At 53.0% G+C, this 24,656-nt stretch overlaps 2 protein-coding genes across 12 annotated transcripts in view; one reads left to right on the top strand and one right to left on the bottom strand.

The window, feature by feature from the left end:
* Window positions 1-17,815, top strand: part of AFAP1L2 (actin filament associated protein 1 like 2) — a 98,528-nt gene extending 80,713 nt beyond the window's left edge. For 4 of the 11 annotated variants that reach the window (XM_032608252.1, XM_032608259.1, XM_032608260.1 and 1 more), the window contains exons 6-18: window positions 607-812; window positions 1,857-2,036; window positions 2,726-2,815; window positions 4,288-4,372; window positions 4,860-4,964; window positions 7,443-7,654; window positions 9,578-9,723; window positions 10,579-10,690; window positions 12,898-13,137; window positions 13,222-13,396; window positions 13,692-13,847; window positions 15,267-15,481; window positions 15,598-15,920. In XM_032608252.1, coding sequence (XP_032464143.1) covers window positions 607-812; window positions 1,857-2,036; window positions 2,726-2,815; window positions 4,288-4,372; window positions 4,860-4,964; window positions 7,443-7,654; window positions 9,578-9,723; window positions 10,579-10,690; window positions 12,898-13,137; window positions 13,222-13,396; window positions 13,692-13,847; window positions 15,267-15,481; window positions 15,598-15,798 — 2,123 coding nt within the window. In that variant the 3' untranslated portion in view covers window positions 15,799-15,920. Of the gene's footprint in view, window positions 1-606; window positions 813-1,856; window positions 2,037-2,725; window positions 2,816-4,287; window positions 4,373-4,859; window positions 4,965-7,442; window positions 7,655-9,577; window positions 9,724-10,578; window positions 10,691-12,897; window positions 13,397-13,691; window positions 13,848-15,266; window positions 15,482-15,597; window positions 15,921-16,510 lie in introns of those variants that run through there. The other 7 variants (XM_032608257.1, XM_032608261.1, XM_032608258.1 and 4 more) reach the window with 6 other exon arrangements.
* The window catches only part of VWA2 (von Willebrand factor A domain containing 2), a 61,901-nt gene continuing 52,946 nt past the window's right edge, over window positions 15,702-24,656 (bottom strand). Inside the window, 8 exon segments of the mRNA XM_032608262.1 lie at window positions 15,702-15,832; window positions 15,928-15,998; window positions 16,407-16,592; window positions 20,524-21,200; window positions 22,333-22,458; window positions 23,093-23,281; window positions 23,284-23,447; window positions 23,449-23,635. Of these exon segments, the coding sequence (XP_032464153.1) occupies window positions 21,085-21,200; window positions 22,333-22,458; window positions 23,093-23,281; window positions 23,284-23,447; window positions 23,449-23,635 (782 nt within the window). The 3' untranslated portion in view covers window positions 15,702-15,832; window positions 15,928-15,998; window positions 16,407-16,592; window positions 20,524-21,084.

The raw sequence follows: 24,656 nt of genomic DNA, 5'->3' as shown, positions 1-24,656 counted from the left end.
CCTTCAGGAGTGCGAGGGTGGCCGCCTTCCCCGGAGGGCCAGCTCCTGCTGGGCTTTGTTTCATCTTTTACTTCCACGGAGCCACAGCTTCCTGCTGCTCCCAGGACAGAACCAGGGAAGGGCAGGCCCAGTGGGCCGCTGCTGGAGGCTCGCCCAGCTCTGGGCTCAGACGGCGACCCTCTCCTCCTGGGCCCTTAGAAGCGATCTCACCCCACTGCTTCATCCTTCAGCGGAAGAAATGGAGGCCCCCAGCAGGGGCGCTGGACCTCTCAAGAGCAGGCGTGTGAGGGCCGTGTCTGGTCAGAGGTTTCCACGGGGTCTGAGGCGACAGGATTTGAGGAGGAAGAGGGAGACTCCTGGTTTTATGTCACCTGCGTCTGCGGCCGGAGGCAGCATCCAAGGCGCTTTGCTCAGGGGTTTGGGGGCCGGAAAGTCCGCCTGGGTGTGTGGTTGGTGACTGTGGGCTGGTCCAAGGGCACGGCGGGGGCGGGGTAGCCTGGGGACCACTGGATGCCCCTGCCTGCTCCCCTCCCTCCCGAAGGAGCAAAGCCTGTTTCAGAACATCCCCTGCCCGCTGGAACTGTGACGGAGGGCTCTTCCTTGCAGAGGACGGAGAGGCCGTGAGCAGTTCCTACGAGTCCTACGACGAGGACGAAAGCAGCAAGGGCAAGTCGGCCCCCTACCAGTGGCCCTCGCCCGAGGCCAGCATCGAGCTGATGCGCGACGCCCGCATCTGTGCTTTCCTGTGGCGCAAGAAGTGGCTGGGCCAGTGGGCCAAGCAGCTCTGCGTGATCAAGGACACCAGGCTCCTGGTGAGTGTCCTCTCCCCGGAGTGGAGGTGCGGGTGGTCCCTGATGCCAGGTGCTTAGAGCCTGTCGCATCGGGGGGTTTCTTCTTCTCCCCAGCAGAGCTTCGTGTGCGAGGATGAACGTGCTTTCTCTTACGTAGGAAGGACTAGTACTTCCAGCAGGCTTTCAGAGGGGTCTGTGACGACTGCCCCCTCCCCTCCCCACCGATCCCATCGTACAGATATTTTTTCCGGGGATCTTTTTGTCCCCTGGTCTGTGGGCTCCTTCTTCTTTACAGTCCTTTTGGGGTGGAGCCTGCTGCCCAGGCAGGTGACTGATGATGAGACCCATAAGGGAATCAGAAGATAGTACTCTGACCACAGCCCCGTTTCTTGTTACTTTAAGTTTAAATTTGGTTTTATGTCCCAGTGTGAAGTTCCACGGAGTCATCATAAACACCCCTTCTTCGCTGGTTACAACCCGCCCTGCTGCGTGCAGGTGTTTTTCAGGTAGTCCTGTTAAGCAGCCCTGTAAAGAACCTCCATTTTACAAGTGAGAAACAGAGGGGTAATGCGTTTTCTCTGGTAGGGAGGAGAGTCGCTTCCTTTCTCTGCTAACACATCGTCTCCTAACGAATCGGATGATAAACTTGGCCTTCATCCCCTTTGGACCCCTTAGTGGGGAAGCCGAGCAAGGAACAGAAGCAGAGAGACAGAGAACTGGGAAAAGTGCCTTCCGCCCTGGAAAGGTGGGAGTTGCCTGCAGAGGACACATTTTAGGAGCCGGTGTGGTCTGCAGTGGGATTAGAGCAGCTTGGATGAGCAGGGCTGGGGCCTCTCTGGCACGCGGGAGGAAGAGGCTTGAGGGAGACAGAGACAGCTGCCTGGTCACTCTGACGCCGAGAGCACGCGTTGCCAGTGTTGGAGGTGACAGCTCTGTGCTTGCACGGGGTGTCCGGCCTTTGGGTTTGTCGTGCAGAGCCCACCCCTCAGCGGGTCCTGCCCTGCCCAGCGGCCCCCTCCTCTGCAGAACCTGGCCAAGCAGCGTCTCGCCTCTCCCCTCTTCCAGTGTTACAAGTCCTCCAAGGACCACAGTCCTCAGCTGGACGTGAACCTGCTGGGCAGCAGTGTGGTGCACAAGGAGAAGCAAGTGCGGAAGAAGGAGCACAAGCTGAAGATCACACCCGTGAGCGCCGACGTGATCGTGCTGGGCCTGCAGAGCAAGGACCAAGCTGAGCAGTGGCTCAGGGTGAGGGAGGCGCCAGGCTGCGGGGGAGGTGGGCCTGCTCCGCTCTGGGGCTCCCCAGCCTTTCCAAAGGGATGGCTGTGGTCGGGGGTGAAGTGTCTATGATCCTTCAAGTTCGCAGGGCTTCCCGCGTCGTCGGTGGTAGCGATCCACCTTAGGGAAATGGGTCGTGGGGCTATGTCTGCGATCTCAGACACCTGGACTCGGGCTCTAGCTGAAATCCACTTGCCTTCTGGTCTCCAGTGAGGCATCGCCAGCCAGTTCAAAGGCTCCTTCCTGGGGAGCTGGGGTGGACTCTGACAGGCATGTCTGGGAGCCTGGCCTGGACCAAGGCAGCGTCCAGGCCTGAGTCCCAGGCGGCATGCAGACCCTCCACAGTGAGCCCCACAGCCCCCAGGAGCCAGAGAGCCATCTGGCAAATGTGGGTGTTTACGCCCGCAGTGAACAGCCACCTCTGCCCAGGATGGGGTGAGAGGAGCTGAGGGCTGGCTGCCCTCACCCTGTTTGGGCTTTGCTGCCAACCCTGCCCCCTGCCTCCCTGGCATGCCACCAAACACCTGGGGGCCTGCAGGAGACAGGCCTCGGGAACACGCCCCCTCCCCGGCTGGGTCCCGAGGCCACGTGTGGCTAGGGGGGCTCTGGCTTTGGTCTGGCCGTGGCTGCAGGCCTGAAGGGTCTTCCTCTTCCTTCAGGTCATCCAGGAGGTGAGTGGCCTGCCTTCTGAAGGAGCTTGTGAGGGAAGCCAGTACACCCCAGATGCCCAGCGCCCGAGTTGTCCGAAAGTAAGCCTCTACCCTGCCTGAGCGTTCAGTCCCACTTTTGTCTCTATAAAATTCAAGGTGTTAAGACGGGGAGCTGTGCTCTTACACGTCAGCCCAGTTGATAAACGTATAGTGCTTGGCTAAGGGCAGTAGCTTCAGCTTGGCAGGGAAACTGATGAGAATGGTAGAAGCCTACAATATTTTCTTGCTTGGGGGAAGGTTTATTGGGACAAAAGTCACTTTGCCTCTGTTCTTGGGCAGGGAGATTTTCCGAGGCTCTTCCTTCCCACTTAGGCAACCGTCTGGGTGTTGGACCCCAACCAAAGGGCCCTACTGCTGATTTGCATGGAGCTGTGGGAGCCCTGCTTTAGGGTCAAAGTTGAGAAAGTTGGGCTGGGTGCTGGCCGAGGGGAGGGCTGTCACTGCGGGGTCACATTCCATGTGCCCAGGTGGGTGCCCGGAACCCTGCTGTGCACAGAGGGTCCCTGTGGCTCATCTTGGGGTCTCCACCCCCGGCAGGGAGGAAGGCAGAGGGTGGGCAGAGGCCCTGAGCAGGGAGGAGGCTCTCTGCTCCTTTGGAAGGCACGGGCCACCCCCATGGAGGAAAACCCACAGCCTTCTAGGGTGACGGAAGAGGGGCTGATGTTTTCATTCTTACTCATTCCTTGGTCATTGACAAGAAAACCAAAGCCAGAGTAAACTTGGAGATTCCTTCACATTGGGGTGAGAAACAAGGCCTCTCCCTAAAGACCCAGCACACAAGATTCCCTGGCCAGGTACTGCAGTCCTTGGTCCTCAGCGAAGGCCTTGTTGGTTGGGAGTCGCTGGGCTTGTTTTCCAGGGGTTCTGGAGTCAGTGGTTCTAGAAGAAGCCTGATGGGAATCTTCTGAGTGTCCACTCTAGGGACTGTCTCTAGTCCCCCAACAGCCCTGAGAATGCAGACAGGGGTGTTATCCCTATTTTATACACATGCAGGGTGGGGCTCAGAGAGGCCCTGCCGCACTAGAGAATGCTCCAGGTGGGATTCGAATCGTGGTCTGACCCTGTGAGGACAAGCCAGCTCTTCTGCAAAGCCTGCCGCGTTGGTAGTACAGTCAACTCTCAAAAGACGTCCTGGTATGGGTGGGTCCCAGCTTCAGTTGCGACGCTGACTCTCGTGCACCCTGGGGCTGGCTACCTGCGCTGCCCACTGGCTACGGAGCCGCTGTCACACCAAGTGGAGTAGTCACCTTGAGGACTCACTATCAAGGATATGCGGTGGCCTGAAGAAGGAAACAATGCTCTGGGATGGGGTGGGGAACCTCACAAGGGAAGGCAAAGGCAGGTCCTTTAGGGAGCCCCAGGGAGGCCTGGCCATGCCCCACCAGTGACTTGGACTCCAAGGTGACCCCTAGCCTACACCCAAGAGTCATCTATTATTTTCCCTTAAATTGTGGTCTCCCAGGTAACCATTCCCAGACAAGATCACCCACTTGTCTCTCTCTCTTCCACAGCCAGATGTAACTGAGAAGTACCTGTCAGCCTCGGAGTATGGAAGCTCCATAGATGGCCACCCTGAGGTCCCGGAGACCAAAGATGGTACAAACGCTCTGGCTCTCAGCCTAGGGTTGGGAGGGGTGGTATCCCGGGCTTTGAGGCTCGGCTGTCTGGCTCAACCCTACCGAGTTTTAACAGCTCATTCCAGCACGCCTCCAGTTTCTAAACTGCTTAGAAGTATATAGCTGATAGATCCCGGAAAAAAGGAGAGAGGACCAAACTGAAGTTACGTTTCATGAATTGCTGGGGGTAGAATATTCTTTCATCTCGTTTGCTAACCCTAGTTCAGATCTCTCTGAGCCAATTCAGTCTGTAAAGATTCTCCAGTGCTGACATGTTCTGTAAGAGAGGGTGGTGTGCCTCTAGAGACACCTGACCGGCCTGTGGATCCGAGTTTGGGGCACAGACCTGTGCGCGCACAGGGAGGGGCAGACAGGACAGGGACAGGTCTGCTAATTTTTCCGTCATCCACGAGGGCACATCGGTAGGCTGTGTGCAAGGCTGAAAGTTTTTCCTCTCATCTTGACAGTCAAGAAGAAATGTTCTGCTGGCCTCAAACTGAGCAACCTAATGAACCTGGGCAGGAAGAAATCTACCTCGCTGGAGCCTCCGGAAAGGTCCCTCGAGACATCCAGTAAGCTTCAATAGCCGCCTCCTGGGCCAGAGGGCGGGCCCCCTGCTGGGCCACAGCCCGTCTCCGTCTCCGGGAAGGCGGCTCAGACGGCCAGGGCAGGGACTTGGGGTTTTGCTCTAGCAGCTCTTGAGCGGGTGAGCCCACAGTCCACGGTTTCTGCTGATCTTCGCTGCAGGCAGCCCTGTATAAAGCCTCACCAGACCCTCTTGCTGCAGTGTGCGGAAGTGAAGGGTAGTTGATGGCCGTCCTCCTAACAGTCTTTAAAGTTGTATGTTCATTCGATCAATGTGTATGGAGCACGGGAGGCACGGTGTTAGGGAAAGGGGCCCAAGCAGGCGGAGGACACAGTCCTGAGAGCTTACAGCTCAACAGAGATGATGGCCTCATACCCATCACCACACACTGTGCCGTCTCAGTAGCTACAAGGACTCGGGGACAGAAAGAACCTTTCTTACTCTGTAGACAGAGATGGATGGCTTCCTGGACCTAAGCTGCCAAGGCCGGGCGGGAGCTAAACGGGCTGGGATGGCCCCCGCGGGCAGGAGCAAAGACTCTGAGGGGGCACTGGTAAGACCCGTTAAGGGGATGACAAAAGCCCGTGTCGCTGGTACAGAGGGAATGTGTGGGTGCTGGGAGGCCCTCCAGGTCATCTCTGCTGCCCTTACTCGGCCTTGAGGAAACTGATGACAGGAAAGACAGACAGAGAGAGAAAGACCTTTCCCAGAAAACATCCTGGCTTCCAACTCAAAGCTCATTGCTATACTTACGCCCTGGAGCCTGAAGGCCACTACTCTCCATCTTTGGGCCTTTTCCTCCTCCTCATGGAACCCGTGTACCAGCCCTGGGCTCTCTTCCTGAGTCCCAGTTCGGCTCTTGTGGGCTGGAGCGACAGGAAGGCAGCAGACAGGGCCCTGCCTTTGGAGTCTCCTGGCTCTGTGGCCAGGTTGCCGGGTGACGGCCCAGCTCTGCCAGCCCCTGTGGCCTCAGAGGGCACGGTGTTGGGCCTGGGAGCCTGGTCCCAGTGAGTCGCTTTGCGCGATGTGGCTGGGTTCTTGCTGGCCGTTACTCAGCAGGGAAGCACGCTCCTGTCCCCTGTGGCTGGGGAAGGGCCAGAGAGAACATGGCTACTCTCCTTCCCAGGACTCGGTGCCTGAGCTCCCTGCCTCTCTTTGGTCCAGAGAATCGTGATGGGCGAGTGGGGCGCCTGCCTGAATGAGCCAGAGTTCCTAGGTCCTGGGCTCACATTCTTCTACTTTGCTACTGTGATGTGATGGTCTCGTGGCCCTGAGAAATTCACGATCCCCACTGACTGTCCAGCACTGGACTGGGTGCGAAGGTGGCCGTGTACTTTGACCCTGTTGCATGGGCCTAGTTCTTCCCGACTAAGGTTCAGAGCAGCTGCCGGTCCCTTAGGATGGAGAAGGCATCCGCTTTGTAAGCCAGTGCCCGTGGGAAGGTGAGCAGCACAGAGAGATGTCGACCCACGGTGTGTGGGGCAGGCAGAGGGGCCTGAGACTGGATGTTTACTGATCTTTCCAGCCCCAGGGACAAGGCTGTGCTTGGCACACGGTGTCAGCTCCATAAATATTCACCTAAGTTGGGAGGAAGCTGAACCCAACACATGCAACCATTTAAAAACAAGAAAGCCCTATGTGATGGATGCACCCCAGCACTGGCAGCCCCTGTGTGCCGGTAGAGAAAGAAGGGCTGCCTGGTGGAGAGGCCAAGGGGCACAGAACCAGGCGCTGGAGACGAACGTGGCAAGTTCCTGCCCTTGACAAGCTCTGTGTCCCGTTGGGAGGCTGACATGGAAGTGGAGAATGTCGCTGTTCCAGGACTCAAGTGTTCTGAAGGCCGACCGTGCAGGGAGGGCAGGACCCAGGAGGGCCAGCCACCTCTGGGAGGACGTGGAGGAGCTGGCCGAGGGGGGAGGGGCCTTTGCAGGCTGAGACCCAGCGACTGGGGACGGCAAGGTGTCAGGGGAGCTGAGGGAACTACGGCTGTGGAGGTGAGGGGGTCGCATCTGCGGCCAGGACACCCAGGCTGGGGTGAGCTTCCTGCAGGTGGCCTGGGCTGGCAGGGGCGGGGGAAGGGAGACAAGGAGGCCGGGGTGGGGGTGCCTGCCTCGGTCCTGCACACACACACACGCAGACACACATGCGCACACACACGCGCACAAACGTGCACGCAGACGCGCACACGCACACACACACGCTCTCTGCCTGGTCCAGGCCAAGGCACGACTCACTTCCCTCCGGACAGGCCTCTCTCAAAACCCAGTAGCACGGCGCTGCCCACCTTCAAAGGATCTAGCAGCTAACACAAAGGAGAATTCACAGCCTCTATGAGGCAAGAAAGTCTCTTGGGCAAAGCATGGCAAGCCTTGGAGCTGAGCTCTGGAGGAGCCTCTCCAGGGGTCCGGGGGCAAGGGCGGCCCTCAGCCACCCACCCGCCCTGAAGCCGCGTCCCACTCCGCAGGTTACCTGAACGTTCTGGTGAACAGCCAGTGGAAGTCGCGCTGGTGCTCCGTCAGGGACAGTCACCTGTACTTCTACCAGGACCGGAACCGCAGCAAGGCGGCCCAGCAGCCCCTCAGCCTGGTGGGCTGTGAGGTGGTGCCAGACCCGAGCCCTGACCACCTCTACTCCTTCCGCATCCTCCACGATGGCGAGGAGCTGGCCAAGCTCGAGGTACCGCTGGCCCTCTGGCTGGGTGGGAGTAGGGAGGCACGGCCAGGGCAGAGGTCGTGGTCACGGCTGTTTGCCGCAGGTCCTGAGGACCGCAGTCCTACAATGGGAGAGTCAACTTAGCCACCCTTTATTTTTACTTCCTTTGCCTGAGATTGTTTGCATTTTAAAAAAATTTCCATTCCCTTTCTGACCTCAGGGTGGTTGTGTTATAGGAATGGGACAATGAGCTATTTCCTGCACTTAGGGCAGGAGGAGTATTTATAACTCCCTGAGCTACTGGAAAAACTTTCTGGGGACTCAAAGCGGGTTTGTGATTTCGTTTGTGTATCACCAGATGGGGGCCAGTACATAAAAATGCTGACTGTTAGGGCTTATCTGGCGGCGGGGGGGGGGGGGGGAATAATAAGGTTTGTGACACAATTACATTATTCCCACTCCCCGTGCTCTGTTCGATGTTACATTTACAAAAATAAGAGGTGACCTAATGCCTCGCAATGAGCCGGGCAGGCCTGAGCCAGAGGGCTTTACAGGCACTTAAGCACACAGCCCAGTTCACCCCTGTTCATCTAGTCCTGTATCCAGGGGTCTTCATCCAGATTTTGCTCCAATACTGCCCTCTGGTGGCTAAAAGATCCACATCCCAACTGCTTCCCAGGGACAAGCTTGTATTCATTCCTGCATCCATCCACCCCGTTGACAGATACCTATTCAGCACAGTGATAGGGTGAACAAGACAGACTCCCTGCCGTGGAACTTACATGCTAGTACGAGAGTGAGATATTATTCAGTGGTTGTCCAACTGATTACTCAGTAATCACTCAGCAGTGGGGCAGGCGCCATGAATAGGTAGGAAAGTTTGCGTGCTGGGCGGATGGGGGCTGGTGTAGGGAAAGCCTGTGGGACAAGGTGGGGAGGGACGGGGGCGCTGATCCTAAGAGCAGTGGGAGACCCTGAAGGGTTTCAAGGGAGGGTGGCGTGTTCAGGTTTGGATTCCAAGATTCTTCCTCCAGCTGCTGGGTGGGGGACGGAGGAGAGGGGGACAGGAAGGGATAAAATGAGACCCGTTAGGAAGCTGTTACCATCGCCCAGTGCAGGGATGGTGGTAGCAGGAACTAGAAGCAGCCCGTGAAAAGCTGTATTGAGAAATCCACTCGAAAATGAGTGGGGAAAGGAAACCAGCTAAACGTCAAACTGCACTTTTAGCTGCCCCTCTGATAGCGAGAAAAGAGCAGTAAGGGGGCAGAGCGGTGCGGTGTAATGCCAGCATGGTGACTGTTCTTCCTCATGAAAGTAAACCTGTAGTATTTATAGAATTCCCAGTTCTTTCTCATTATAAAGCCCAGAAACCCTGTTGGCATTTTAATAGAAATACTGTGTAATACATATTTGATTAGAATGCATTGTCCCCTGGAGAAAATCAGGCACCAACTTCACCGGAATTTAGCTCACGATTTGTCAGAGCCAGCTGACCTGGTGTAACGTGTATGAGACATCCTGACTCTTGAAACCATAAACAAAAATAGATTTGAATTTTGTTATTTCTTAGGGATCCAGGTAGTCTTGTATAAATGGACTAGGGTTGTAAACTGAAATGTGATCATTCATAAAATAGAGGTGTCGACCTAAAATACATACATTTTAACAGTCCTCTCCCGGTCCATTAGCCCCCCAGAAATACATGTTTATAAACATCACGTGATACTTGGGACAAATGTCCACAGCATCATTGAGGTGGCACCAGGGTGTCAGTAGTAGCAGGAAATATCATTTGGGGGTCCCTGGGGGATGGGATATGCTAGTGAGAATGAAGAGCATGACCCCAGTGCTCCCAGAGGCCTTGCCCGGGGTGGGCATCAGGGCAGGGGTGGGGGCACCAGGCAGCACACTCCAGCCTTGCTCATGTCCCTCTCGGCCTCCTCCCAGGCCAAGTCTTCCGAGGAAATGGGCCACTGGCTAGGCCTCCTGCTTTCTGAGTCGGGCTCCAAGACAGACCCAGAAGAATTCACTTACGACTACGTGGATGCCGACAGGGTTTCCTGTATCGTAAGCGCCGCCAAAACCTCTCTGCTGTGAGTATTAAGGGGCCTCCTGCTTTGCACCCTCCCACTCCCAGCTATGCTTCTAGACCGAGGCCCAGGCTGGCCTCTGGTGGTCAGTCGAGCAGGGTGGCAGCTGGGAACTCAGGGTGGTCCCTGTTCTACTCAGCAGCAGGCAGGCCAGGGCCAGGGAGCAGCCCTGCAGGAGGCCCAGCAAAGAGCTGAGCCAGGCCTCTGGCCCGGGGGCAGCCACAGCATCCCTGGCTCTCATGAGACGCTATCCAGCTCCTGAAGGCAGAGTTGGCGCCTTTCCTGGCCTTCTGCTTTCCTTTCTGTGGAGGTAGCACTTTCCCATGGCTCCATCGCTGGGTCCCAGCACACCCTGGAATAAGCAGGGCAGGGGTAGTACTTCTGCTTCCTAGATGAGCAAACTGGGACTCGGGGAGAAGTGGTCCTGGGTTGGGGGGCAGAAGTAGCATGGGTAGAGGCCGGCTGAGCCAAAATGGGGAAGGCATCTGGCCTGTGCTGGCCAAGTGTATTGTGAAGATGAAGCGAGAAAGGGTTTTGCTGCTGTTGGAAGGAGATCCTGAAAAGGAGAAATCAGGGCGAGAAGATGGCAAAAGGATTGCAAGAGGAGGGGTACGGGGCGAGGGAAGTTCGTTTTTCGGGAAGAGAAATTTGGAACCAGGAGTTCTAGTAAGAAGGCCCTGGGGAGAGAGGGAGGAGATACCACTAAATAAATGAATTTGCTTTAAAATGAGGTCAGAGCTAGTCCCCAGGCCGCCTGCACTGCCCACAGATTTCTCTGCACCTCTCATTGTTATGACTCCTTTGAGACTGGTGGCTTTTTGCACCCTGTCCTGAACCCTCTTTTGCCGTGTCTCCCAGACTGATGCAGAGAAAGTTCTCAGAGCCGAACACTTACATTGACGGCCTGCCCAGCCAGCATCACCAGGAGCTGCTGTATGATGACGTGGAGGTGTCAGAGCTGACGGCTGTGGTAAGGGCGCCGGCTGGGCTGCAGCCTGGGGCTGCCCATCCTCTTCCTGCCAAGCCTCAACGCCAGAGATCGTTAGATGGTCCCTAAGAGGAATGGACTCCAGGTCACCCTCAGGGCCATCAGTGCAGAAACCGAGGCGCAACGAGGTCATATTTTGTATTGTGGGGCAGTGCCATCTGCCTGGCTTGGGGACTTGTCGAGATAAAACAGCTGGTTAACCACCCTGGTCAGTGCCAGGGGTGTGGGGTGTGGCGGTGGGAATGGGGAGCAGCAACACCATTAGCCTTTTTAAAAAACTGAAGTAGAGCTGATTTGCAATATTATATTAGTCTCAGGTTTACAGCACAGTGAGTCAGTATTTTTATAGATTATATGCCATTAAAAGTTATTTCAGGGGCTTCCCTGGTGGCGCAGTGGTTGAGAGTCCGCCTGCCGATGCAGGGGACACAGGTTCGTGCCCCGGTCCGGGAAGATCCCACATGCTGTGGAGCGGCTGGGCCCGTGAGCCATGGCGGCTGAGCCTGCGCGTCCGGAGCCTGTGCTCCACAACGGGAGAGGCCAAAACAGTGAGAGGCCTGCGTACTGCGAAACAAAAACAAAAACAAAAAAATACAAAATAATGGCTGTAATTCCCTGTACTGTACAATCTATCCTTGTTGCTTATCAACATAGCAGTTTGTATCTCTTTTATACATAGCAGTTTGTATCTCTTAATCCCATACCCCTATCTTGCCCTTCCCGCCTACCCTCTCCCCACTGGTAACCACTAGTTTGTTCTCCATATCTGTGAATCTGTTTGTTTTGCTTTATTCATTTGTTTGTATTATTTTTTAGATTCCACATACAAGTGGTATCATACAGTATTTGTCTTTCTCTGACTTATTTCACTAAGCGTAATATTCTCTAGGTTCATCCATATTGCGGCAAATGGCAGAATTCCATCCTTTTTTATGGTTGAGTAATATTCCGTGTGTGTGTGTGTGTGTGTATATAATACAGACATACACCTTCTTTATCCATTCATCTGTTGGACACTAGGGTTGCTTCCATATCTTGGCTGCTGTAAATAGTGTTGCTATGAACACTGAGGTGTGTACAGCCTTCCAAATAAGTGCTTTTGCTTTTTCTGGATATATACCAAGGAGTGGAATTGCTGGATCAGATGGTAGTTCTATTTTACTGTTTTGAGGAACCTCTGTACTGTTTTCCATAGTGGCCGCACCAGTTTCCATTCCCACCAACAGTGCACAAGTCTTCCCTTTTCTCCACATCCTTGCCAACATGTTATTTATAGGCTTTTGAAGACAGCCATTCTGACAGGTGTGAGGGGGTATCCTGTGGTGGTTTTGATTCGCATTTCTCTAATAATTAGTGATATTGAGCATCTTTTCACGTGCCCGTGGGCCATATGTATGTCTTCTTCGGAAAAATGTCTGTTCAGGACTTCTGCCTGTTTTTTGATTTTTTTTTTATATTGAGTTGTATGAGCTATTTATATATTTTGGATATTAACCCCTTGTCGGTCAGATCATATGCAAATATTTTCTCCCATTCCATAGGCTGTCTTTTCATTTCATCAGTGGTTTCCTTTGCTGTGCAAGAGCTTTTAAGTTTAATTAGATCTCATTTGTTTACTTTTCCTTTTATTTCTTTTGCCTTAGGAGACAGATCCAAAAAAATATTGCTATGCTTCATGTCAAAGAGTGTTCTGCCTATGTTCTCTTCTAGGAGTTTTATGGTTTCAGGTCTCACACTGAGGTCTTTAATCCATCTGGAGATTATTTTTGTATGTGGTATGAGGAAATGTTCTATCTCATTCTTTTAACGTGTAGCTGTCTAGACACCATTAGCCTTCGAGGCTCACAGCGGAGGGGGAATAATCCCCCTGACAGCAGGTTTGCTTCACTGGGCATGGGCCTCTGTGGGTTATCTCATTTAATCCCAACCACCTGATACGGAGGTACTACTAGTCTCTTCTCTCCAGATGAGGAAGTGAGGTCGGGAAGGTGAAGTACGGTCTCCCGGGTCCCCCAGCTCTTGAACGGCAGACCCAGGCCTTCTCACTCCAGCTCAGCAGGAAGCTCCCTGGGAAGGAGGCCCTGCGAACTCCGGCACAAGGAAGGGGACAGGAGACCTGCGGCAGGGCCCCCTCCAGAGCCCAGGGAGCCGAGGCAGTGGAGAAAGCCCCCTGTCTCTTCCCTATGCAGGGGGAGGCCCCTGAGGAAGCTGCTTCTGCGACAGATGCTCCGAGTGAGCCTGACCCCGACCGCGTATACCTGGACCTCACGCCCGTCAAGTCCTCCCTGCACGGCACCGGCGGTGCACAGGCCCGGGCCCCCTCGCCCACGCTGCCCCAGCCGGACCCTCCGGCCGAGGCCCTCCCTGCAGACCTGAACCCCACCCCCGATGAGCCCCTCACGGTGTCTCCAGAGAACCCCGAGTTGCAGGTACAGGGGGTCCCCCAGCAGGTGAGCTGGCCTCACCTTCTGGGGTGTCTCGGCCAGCTGGGTCCTGTTTGCTGTCTCCCAAAGCAGATGCAGCAGGAGAGTCAGGAACCTGAGGAGCCTTCCCTGGGAATCACGGCAGTCAAAATCCAGACTGAACAGCAGAAGATCTCCTTCCCACCGAGCTGCCCTGACACTGTGCCCGTCGCCCCAGCCGGGGCCAGCCCACCTGTGAAAGACAGGTTGAAGGCAACCAATGCAGGTGCCTGTGCTAGATTAAGAGTTGAAGGTTTTGGAAAGGGCTTGGAGAAGTTAGCCCAATTCCCTCCCTTTCAGATGAGGAAACAGAGGCTCAGAGAGGTGAAGGACTTGCCCAACGTCACACAGCAAAGAAAGGGTGGGCCCCATTTCCTTTTCTGTCCGTGCTAGGCTGGCCTGGCATCCAGTTGTAATCTACTGCCAAAGCCCTGGGTTCCGTCTGAGCCTGTAGAGTGGGGTGGGACAGCCCTCAGGGGCCAGCCTGGCTGACCCGGGGGTTCCCCTCTCTGGGTCTGTAGAGATCAAACTTGGCAAGAACAGGACAGAAGCCGAGGTGAAGCGGTACACAGAGGAGAAGGAGAGGCTTGAGAAGAAGAAGGAAGAAATCCGGGGGCACCTGGCTCAGCTCCGGAGGGAGAAACGCGAGTTGAAGGAGACCCTGTTGAAGTGTACAGGTAAGGGCCCCCCCTCAGCAGAGAGGGCCCGTGGAGGGGCCTGGGCTTTCCGGGGGAAGAATCCGGATCTGCACCCGGGCTGCAGCCCCGTCAGCCTTTGGCACAGGTGGATGCTCCCTGCAAAGTCCTCCCCCTCCAGCCTGTCTGAAGGGCCACTGTCCTGTACCAGGACGTAGCTGGAAAAGCTGGTTAAAGGAGGAAATTCTCTAAAAATTGTGTTTAGACCTGAAGTGTTTGATTCTCACTTCAAACAAATGAATATTTTTTGGCCCATCTTCTAAAGCAGTGCCAAGGTCTTTTCCTGCCATCTGGGCTGGCTGACGGGAGCCCCGGGTCATTGTTTCCACAGTAACCACATCTCTAATGCCTCATCTGGTCATTTCTTTACAAGCACCTTGAGTTTGTGTTCATTTTAAAGAAATCTGAATCCTTGTAGATTATTTTCCAAGTCATCTTCATATGATTCTTCAGCCGTTTCCTAGCACCTTGTCTCTCCCAAGACCTTTCAGCAGCATTTGACTTCGTTTTCAGAGTAGTAACTCTGGGCTCATTTAATATTTAAACTGCAAACTCACACTAACAGGTTTGGGCTCTCTGGGGAGCTTATAACATGATTGGTGGTGGAAGGTCATGGGGGCACAAAGTGACCCACTGGTTTTTTTGCTTTTTTAATATTACATCTTTAGCGAGAGAGAATTCACAGACCATACGATAACCCACTTACAGGTGGTTTTCAGTACATCCACAGAGCTGTGCAGCCGTCACCACAGTCGATTTCAGAACACTTTCATCACTCCTCCTCATTAGCAGGCGCCCTTGCTTAGGATTCTATATTGAACACGTCCATCCTTTCCTCTAGCGCAGCGAGCTCCTGGGGTTGACTCTTCATAAGTCGTCATTTCTTGGTGCTGTAGGACCAACCTGAGAACTCCAGGGTGAAGAGGGAAGCATAAAACAGGGCTGAGAAGGTGCCAGGGCTGAGGACCACTGCTCCACTAGGCCCAGGGAAGCAGCACACGTGCCAGAAGGATGGAGGGAACCGTGTGGGGCAGGCTGCAGTGGCCCAGCCATCCTCCAAGGGTCATTAATAAAGCTCCTCTGTCCCTTTGGGGTCGCTGTCACAATAGCAGGTATCGAAACAACTGAGAGTCTCTCTACCAGAAGGGACTTAGGACTCAGGTTCAGGCCCTCTTGTGAAGACAGAGCTCTTCTTCTGGGGGCCTCCCCAGCCTTTGTGGAGTGCGGACACAGGACCTGGGCTGGGAGGCCGCCCATCACCCAGAGGCCCATCCCAGCCCTGAGTGTTGGAGCCAGACCTGTGGTCCGGGGCCACTTGGGGTCCTGTTCCAGCAGAGCGTGTGCGAATCCTGCCCTCCCCCTGGTGGGGCTTCTGGCTGAAGGGCTGTTTGTTCCCTGCAGCCGACTGGCTTCTCTCTGCAGACAAGGGGGCGGCGGCCAGCCTGGAGGAGAAGCTGAAGGAGATTGACGAGGAGTGCAGGGTGGAGGAGCGCAGGCGCGTGGACCTGGAGCTCAGCATCGTGGAGGTGAAGGACAGCCTGAAGAAGGCCGAGGCTGGGCCCGTGACGCTGGGCACGACTGTAGACACCACCCACCTGGAGAACGTGAGCCCCCGGGTGAGTTCGGGAGCCGCGTTCCTCTGAGCTGCTTGCAGGGCCTCCTGGACTGGGCTTGGGGACTGGGTCACCCTCCCCGCCCTGAACTCAGCCCTCCCTCTCTCCTGTGACCACAGCCCAAAGCTGCCCCCTCGACTCCTGCCCCGGACTGTACCCCAGTCAACTCCGCAACTGCGCTCAAGAACAGGCCTCTGTCGGTCATGGTCACGGGCAAAGGCACCGTCCTCCAGAAAGCCAAGGTAAGCGGTCATTCCCGGCGTCCTTCAGGGCCACGGGTGGACAGCAGAACTGTCACTACGGTGGGGGCCCCCTTCTGATGCGGGTGGCACTTTCCTGCTTCGAGTGAGGGCTCTGCTCTCAGCAGGAAGAGGCAGGGGCTGGGGCTTTGCTGTGTCTTTGGCATTGACCAACCAGAAAGGTGCTTGCGCTTGGTTCAGTGTCCTTACGAGTCAGCCTGAGGGCGCGTGAATCCCTGCACTGGCCCGCCACGTGATTCCCAGTAGAGTCCGGGGGAGAGCTGCAGTTCAGAGACGGACTGGGGCTGGACAGTTTTCCAATTAAAAAAAACCTCAGTGACTCTGAAAGACTTCTGCCATGAAAACCAAAGCAGCAGATTCAGACAGGTGTCGGATTTGCCTAAAGCCATCCGGCCAGCTGGTGGCAAAGGCTCAGTGAAAGGGGTAAACAGGGAGCAGATGCCCATTGCTGGGTTTTTGCCTGAGGGCTAGACAAAAAGTGTCATGAATCCTTGACTTATTTATACAGTCAAGAGCATGCCTAGAGCTGCCTGTGTTTTTGGCAAACTCTGCTCCTTATTTTTATCCTGCTTATTACCTGCAGGAGATATTTTGAGGCACCTGCACCAATGACTAAGTATTAAATCCACGCAAACACACGAGCCACTGCCACGGCAGACATCACTCACCTCCCTCTGCTGCTCCAGGGCCTCAGAAATCTCTGAACACGTGCTCCAAGCAGCGGGGGACACGCAGGGGTTGAACCTTACTTAATTAGCGTCTCTATTCCTAGCTTCTTCTAGGAATATGTAGGTTGGCTACGGAGGATAACTAACTTTCTTCTTTTGGGGGGACGCTGGTGTTTGAATGGTACCCTAGGAATGGGAGAAGAAAGGAGCAAGTTAGGAAACAAACTTCATCTAGAGACTCTCCTGTCAATATGGACCTTGGTGACGATCCTGCTTCGTTACAGTCTTCGTTAAAGCAGCAACTCTGTAAAAGGGTGAGTCTGTTTACAAGAAAAAGGAAGGACTGGGGTTCTATAAATGGAAAACTTCAGCTAAGAGGAGGCTCTGTCCCTTTGCAGAGCCAAAGGAAGTAATACGACAACAAAAAAGACTTGTTTGGAGACCTAAATCTATTGGTTGTAAACATTACATTGCTGTATTTAGGGGTATTCTGTGTTTCTTCCTTAAAGTTTTCAGCAACTGCTTTATCAAGCTTTTTAAGTGAAAAGATTCTGATGTGGAGACTTTGGTGGAAGAGAAATTAAGGTAGCAGGGCCCTGTCCCACTGGTCACATGGCTTTGGTGATTGAGAAGGTCTAAACCCCTATCTGATTCTTAGCAGTGTCAGGGGTTAAACCGTCCTTGTCTTCAACTGTGTAAAGCCATCTATGGTTTTTTGAGAAATGGTAACGGGGAAAACATTTGGGACCAAGCTGAGGCACTGTTCCCAGTAAATTAAAGACTTTTTTTCAGGCTAAAGCAGGCCAGAACCAATTGCTTTTAAATAAAATTTTAAGTGATGCTGTATTACATAGAAAAAAAAATGTTTCAAATCCTGTAATTTAGAACAGTGAAAAGTGTCTGTTGAGATTTAACTGACATTTTACATTACCATAGAAACAAGATTACCCTGTGTTTACAGATTCAGTCCTGCGGTGAGGCAATTTCTAAGAGAAGAGTTACTTAGTATAATGTTCTCTTAGTCCCTGTTTTTTTAAGTTGTGCTCGATGTCCAGGCCCTTTCCAAGAAAAAAGGGGCGAGTTTTGTTTCTGGTGGTCTCTTTCTTCTCCTAAAATTGGCAGTGCCGTTCTTTGTGTTGCCTGTTCTCTTCTGATGGCACTGGTTAACACATGTTGGAACACATTGGTTAACACAGGTTGGAACATTTCACCTGTCATCTCTCAGCCTCATTTCTGGGGGTTCTGAATCAGAGTTCTTTAACACTGGTTCCTGAGAACTAAAGGTCTTTTGAGTCTTACTGTCTTTCTAATCCCAGGGCATTTATTTCCTTTGTCATAAACACTTGGTGTCCCAAGTGGTGAGTTAGTTGTTGTTGTTTTTTTTTTAATAAAATGTTAATTGTATTTTGGATTTTCTTGTATTTCATGGAACGACATGGGGCAAGGCCTGGTAGACTTCTGCTTCAAGGGGGGAAACATCATGGTTATTTATGCGCTGAACCTCAAACTATGTGCAGTAAAAACTGGTAGAACTACAAGGTGGGATCTTAGCAGGAGACTTTAAGCCTCCTTAAATCAAGTAGCATAGGTAAGGCTGAAAGAAGATTTTAATAGTAAAATTAACACAAGGGAAACCTCTTTAGGGGCTGATCATACATAAGTGACTGAAAATCAGTACTCCTAGAAATTAAACACACTCCTAAATAATTCTTGGGGGAAAAAAAGGTACCAGTACTTGGAAAGTTGCCTTAGTAGTAATAATTAAGAAAGTTTATAGCATAAACATGCTGGTTTTAAAAATGACAAAACCAGGGCTTCCCTGGGGGCGCAGTGGTTGAGAATCTGCCTGCCAATGCAGGGGACACGGGTTCGAGCCCTGGTCTGGGAGGATCCCACATGCCACGGAGCAACTGGGCCCGTGAGCCACAATTACTGAGCCTGCGCGTCTGGAGCCTGTGCTCCGCAACAAGAGAGGCCACGATAGTGAGAGGCCCGCGCACCGCGATGAAGAGTGGTCCCCGCTTGCCGCAAATGGTGAAAGCCCTCGCACAGAAACGGTGACCCAACACAGCCAAAATAAATAAATTAAAAAAAAATGACAAAACCAAACTTCTGGCTCATTGAAAAGGCGAATACAATAAAAAGACAGCCAAGGGCAGTATTAAACGGCAGAACTGAAAAGGAGGCCTTAAGTACAGATACTGACAAGACTTTTTAAATTACAAGAAAACACTATGAATATAGCAGCTTGAAAGTCTGAGGACTATATATTTTTCATTTTAGAAAGTTAGAATTTTGTATCAGAGCTATGCTAACACATATCGCAAAAGAAAATCTCATTTTTGAACACGGATGAACAAAAGCTTTAAAGTATTGGCAAATGAAATTCAACAGTGCTTAAAGAATCAGGTATTGCGACCAGACAGCACTCATCCAAGAAATCAAAGGTGATTCAACAACTGAAAATATACTAATGGGTAATTTATCATATTAACCGATTAAATGTGAAAGAACATCTTCTGAAAGGAAGCAGAAAAGCAAACCACAAATCTCAACACTCCTAATAAACACTCTTTGTAAGCTAGGAATAGAAGTAAACGTTCCTTATCAAGTAATCCACAGAACATAATGATGAAAAAGTCCCTTCAAGTCAAGAACCAGATGCATGCTGTTACCACTACTTCTTAAAACATTATTCTGAAGGTTCTAGACAATGCAAGATGACAAGAAAAAGCAGTGTAAGATTTCAAAAGGAAGAGACAAACCTGTTAGTACTTGTAAATGCTGTCTTTCTAAAAAAGCAAGAGAATCAAATAATCAACTATTAGAACTAGAGCATTTAGCAAGTTGGCTGGAATAAGGATCATTTGGAGAAAATAAAAGATTTATGATCTATCTGCAGTGTTTAAGTTTTTCCAAGGAGAACATATTTATATAGTACATGTGTAATTAAAAGCCAATTTATTTTAAAAGAAAGAAAAAGGGTTGGCTGGGAAAAGATCACTTAAGGCTATCTTGTTAGGAATTCCCTCTGCCGCTACTGGGACCCCAAAAGGGTTGAACTCGTCACACCTTCACTAGAAAAGGTAAAGTTTCAAGGGCTGGGACCTAAAAATAGAAACAGTAAAGCCTTTGATATGTAAGCCCAGGGACCACAGTTTTGTGGGGGGTTTTTTAAGTCCAATTCAAATGGGACATCAAAATGTCAGCCCTGAACCAGACAAAAAGCCTACACTATGAAACGATTAAACTGCTGTTAATATAACGGGGTTCATGTAAATTCAGACATCACCTATCAGCACCTGCCAGGTGGGCATGTGACCCTGCTCTGATGTCACCTTCTGCCAAGGCAAAAGCAATAATAGGAATGAAAATATCCCTTGAACGCAAATGACTGTCATGCACAGTGCTCGGCACACAGGACTTTGCAACGTCTCACAGAACCATGGTGATGACCTTTCAAGTACTCTTCTTGCACCAGAAATCCTAAAGTTCTTAAAGCTAAGCAATACTTAAACCAAGGTAGCCTTGAATGTTTGCCTATAAAACATCACATTAAGGTATTTACTTTAAAAATAAAAACTGTGATAAAGTATTTGGATTCAAATCAGAGATCTACAAAGGCTTCTACCAAAAACCCAACTCCCAACACGACCACCCAGGGGGAGAACTGATTCCTAAATACTGTGGGGTAAGGAAATATCTGGTTCACCAAAAAAAATTCCAACTAAGCCTCTTTGCCATTTAGGTACAAAAACTCCTGTTAAATAAATAACCAACATTATACTTCTTGAAATATTCCTTTCAAAACCAGGTCTAAAAAAAAAAAAACCTAAAACCAAGCAGAATAAGATCTATGCCTAAAAAAACAAAACTCCTCCAAGTTTCTTTGTTCTATATTGAGTTTAAGAATTCTACTCCTTTTTGCCCCCAAAGGGCAGAGTAAGACGAGCACTCAAGAAACACCCTGCAATTAACCCTCCTAAGTGAAGGCTGTGAAGCCCCTCGAAGGGAATGCTGCCCAGTGCCCAGGACCAGCTCACGTGGCCCCTCGAGACGAGGGCCGTTTGCACACTCAGCCCCTCCCCCAAGGCCAAACAGCTGGTTAATCACTCACCTTCCAGTCTGGGGCCTTTCCAACTCCCACACGCGGATCCAGTCACCAAAACAAGTCACAACTGCCACTCAGGCCCCTTTTCAAACTAAGAGTGAATCCCTCTGGGACATCTTAGGAGAAAGATGTGTTTCAAGGTCCACCCTTTGTCCATCTTGAAGTGCCATCACGTCGGGGGTCCGAGTGACACTCTCATCACTGCCTTCTGTTGGGCATGACTGTCCCAACAACGTTCTACTTAGCATCTGTTGTGGGAAAAGTGAGCTTTAAACAGGCCATCAAAAGTCTCCAGTTTCCTCTGTTCCTCCTCAGGGGAAAGGTGGCAGATGACACCAGCTCAGCAGCGCTCAAGTAGGTCAGCAAAGTAAGTACTTACACCTGAAGAACTTTCAACATCGTCGTTAGGGGCGATACCAGCTGCTACTGTGTCCCTAGGCAGCACCGTCTGCAGCTGGGCCTTCTCCCTGGGTCAGGAGAGTGGGCAGGAGGGTTCTGGACAGGGCTGAAGGCAGACACGCAAAGGACCGCACGGGACAGGATGCTCCGCTGAGGGCAGGCCCCCTTTCAGCGCCCAGGGGACCCAGGCCTTCTTGGTAGCAGCTGGGAGGGGGGCAGCTGCTGCCCTCCTGCAGGCTTTCGGCTGGGGCCACGTGCCTTGGGGGCATCTCCTCTCAAGGTCCCTGGGAGAGAAGTGAACTTTGAGGACACGAGGAGTGTCTGAGTCCTCTTCTCAACCAACTAGCTGCCTCACGGGCCCCATCATGCCTTGCTCTTACTCCGTAAGCCAAGGAAGAGGTGCCCCTCACATCACGCCTGGTATCAGGAAGCCCACCTCTACCAGTGCCTGAAAACCCAGGGCTCCAGTGGGAGTCATCCTCTGGCTGCCGCTGCTGTTCTAACTTTAAATTCATGAACGGCGGCCACAGGTGGGCCAGAGTGCTACCCAACAATCAATCTCTCCGTCCTCACGCTGGGCCCCTTCTCTCCTAGACAGTTACTAGATCTCTTCCCTCCTCAACCTCCATGTCTCCCCATCCTCTCTCTCAGCTGAGCAAACAGAAACGCTCGGGGGCTTCCCTGGTGGCACAGTGGTTGAGAATCTGCCTGCTAATGCAGGGGACACGGGTTCGAGCCCTGGTCTGGGAGGATCCCACATGCCGCGGAGCAGCTAGGCCCGTGAGCCACAACTACTGAGCCTGCGCGTCTGGAGCCTGTGCTCCGCAACAAGAGAGGCCGCGACAGTGAGAGGCCCGCTCACCGCAATGAAGAGTGGCCCCCGCTTGCCACAACTAGAGAAAGCCCTCGCACAGAAACGAAGGCCCAACACAGCCAAAAATAAAAATAAATTTAAAAAAGGCTCAACATTTAAAAAAAAAAAAGAAACGCTCGGAACTCCCACCAACTTCCTCCGCCACATCTACCCACCCACCTGTAGCCGGTACCACATCCTCTGCCTGCCTTTCAGTTAGTCTGGGTCCACTTGCTCCTCCCTCCCAGTCATCAATTTTCATCAATCAGAGTGTGTGCTCGGCACCATCTAATACCCTCCGTGCTGTACTTACTTGCTGTCTCCCTCACTAGAATGGAAGCTCCACGAGGGCAGAGATTCTCTCTGTCCTGCTTCCTGCTCTGTTCCCTGCACCTAGAATAGCACCTGGGATGTAGGAGGCACCCACTGAATGTTTCCTGCATGAACGAACAAATGACTGATTCCTTCCACTGATGCCCTAGAGCCTCCTTTGGCTGTGGCCCTGGGGCTCAGGACTCAGAACAGCACCCCAGCTCCCAAGTGCACGTAGGCACCCCACTCACGGCTCTCGCGGTGCGGGCCCTCCCGGCCATCGCGGCACCCGCAGCGGTAGCTCCCGTTGTGCAGGACGCAGGTGCCCTCGCTCATGCACGGGCTGGGTGTGCAGAGGTTAACTGGCCGCTTGGCTTCTGCCAGGGAGCACGTACCAGCAGACCCAGCCTGGGCTGGCCCCGAAGACCCCGCTCTAAGGGAGCCCAGTGCAGAGGCGAGGCCACCAGAGCAGTCTTACACATCTTAGTGGCCCCGTGGGCCTTTGAGCTACAGGTTACTTGGGCCCCATACTGCATGGCCGAAGACCTGACTTCCACCCAGCTTTCCTACACGTGTACAGAGACTCCCTCTTTAGGGCGGGCCGTGCACGCAGCAGTGCTTATTGTTATTATCACGGCCACATGCTTTTTAAAAAGTGGAAAGGATGTCACTGGCAAAAGGAAGGCTTGGAGTCAGGCTGTCCTGGCTGTGTCTGCTCCTACCGAGGTCAGTGCCAACCCGGGGTCCTATGGGTATCCTAATGACGTCTTCTTTTTAAGTGGGGTGCATACATTCCCAAGTTTGGGAAGAGGTGCCTGTGTTAAATTACCTGCACCTTAAATGTCAGGTGAGTGACATTCATTTGAGTGTGGCACTTAGCATAAAGCCCGGCATGTGGAAAGCACCCGGCAGTTGGGAGGAGTTACTGTCCCTGTAATGATGTACATGAAGGCTCGGGCTGAGGTCCTCCCTTGGAGGCGGCCCCGAGGGTGTGGATCGCCCCCCACTCACCTCTGCATATCCACTCGATGAGCGTGTCCTGGTGGTGCCTCAGGTCTGCGTAGGCTGCCACGTGTATCAGGGAGTCCCAGGGACGTGGGAGCCTCTGCGGTGCCTCCCTCAGGATGGTCCCCACGCTCATCACCAAGACAGAGACGCCGTTGTCCCTCAGCTTCTGGGCAGGGACGGCCACATCCTCTGCCCCCTCCCACCCGTGACCACCACCGCAGCCTTGGGGACACCAGGCCGGGCGCCCCTCTGGACCATCATCACCTTGTCATAGATGTGCGGCAAGGCCGTGCCTGCCGAGCCCACCCCACCCAGGTAGGGGGCCTGGCTCCTGGCCCACAGCGCTGGTGAGGTGGGGGTCCAGCCCAAAGGCTGTCTGGACCTGGCCGCCATACACCACCAGGCCAATCTGTGTCACGTCAGGGTTCACGTCAAACCGGAGGGCACAGCTTCTCACGAAGCTCTGCATCTGGGTGAAGTCCTCGGGCCCCACAGAGGCCGAGGCATCCAACGTGAAGACCAGGTCCAGCAACTGGGCCTGGCAGCCTGCAGAACAAGCAGAGTGGACCTCAGCGGGCAGCAAAGTGAGGACTGCTCTGGGGTGAGCGGAGCCCAGGTCAGCCGGTCTGCTGTCTGTGCACTGCAGTATCCGTCCTCCACCCTCTCCTAGAATGGTAGCAGGACACGTGAATGCTCAGCTAGACCACATTCCTAGCCTCCCTGGCAGCCGGGCGTGGCCACATGACAAGTTCTATATAATGGGTTGTGATTGCAAGTAATTGTGCAATTTCCAAGTTATGTCCTCAAAAGGAAGCTGCTCGCCTTCCACTTCCCCTCTGCCCTCTTCCTGCTGTCTGAGAAACAGTGACCCTGGAGTTAGAGGTGGAACCACAAGAGAGCCGAGCCACCCTGCTGGCCCCGGCCGCTCACCTCTGAACTGTTACATGAGAGGAATAAACGTCCACTGTGCGTAAGCCATTGAGCTCCGGGGCCTTATCTGTGCCATTACCGAGTGCCCTCCACGTGCCGTGCACTGTATACAAGGCACTAATTATACCATGTGGACAAAACTGCCAATGCCTGTCCTTGATCGGCTGACAAACGTGAAACCAACAAAGAATTACAAACTATGTGAGCAGCCACGGAGGAAAGGAGCAGGGTGCTATGAGAGGGACCAGCGGGGGCGGCATGGGTGGGTAAGGATGGGGTCGGGGCTCCTCTGAGGAGCGACATTTCAGCTAAAGACTGAAGATTCAGAACTCCTTATTAACAACAATAAATAACAATAATAAACAGCAATACCTACAATTCTGAGCGTACACTCTGAGCTTACTGTGTACTAGTGTGTATGGTGCTTGCCTTACTTAATCCTCACAAAAGCCCCTCTGGAGGTACTAGGTACTACTATTAGTCCAATTTTACTGACCAGTAAACTGAGAAGTTACTCATCACAAGGCTAGCATACAGAAGAGTCGGGCCGTGCTTGCGGCCCCCAATACAGGCCCTGGTTAAGTCGCTACCAAAGGGAGGAAGGGCCTGCCACTGGCCAGCTGGCCCCCGGGTCGGG

This window comes from Phocoena sinus, chromosome 16 (assembly GCF_008692025.1).
Source record: "Phocoena sinus isolate mPhoSin1 chromosome 16, mPhoSin1.pri, whole genome shotgun sequence".
NCBI lineage: Eukaryota > Metazoa > Chordata > Mammalia > Artiodactyla > Phocoenidae > Phocoena > Phocoena sinus.
Note: the sequence above shows the minus strand (reverse complement) of the source record. Positions and strands in the feature narration are given on the sequence as shown.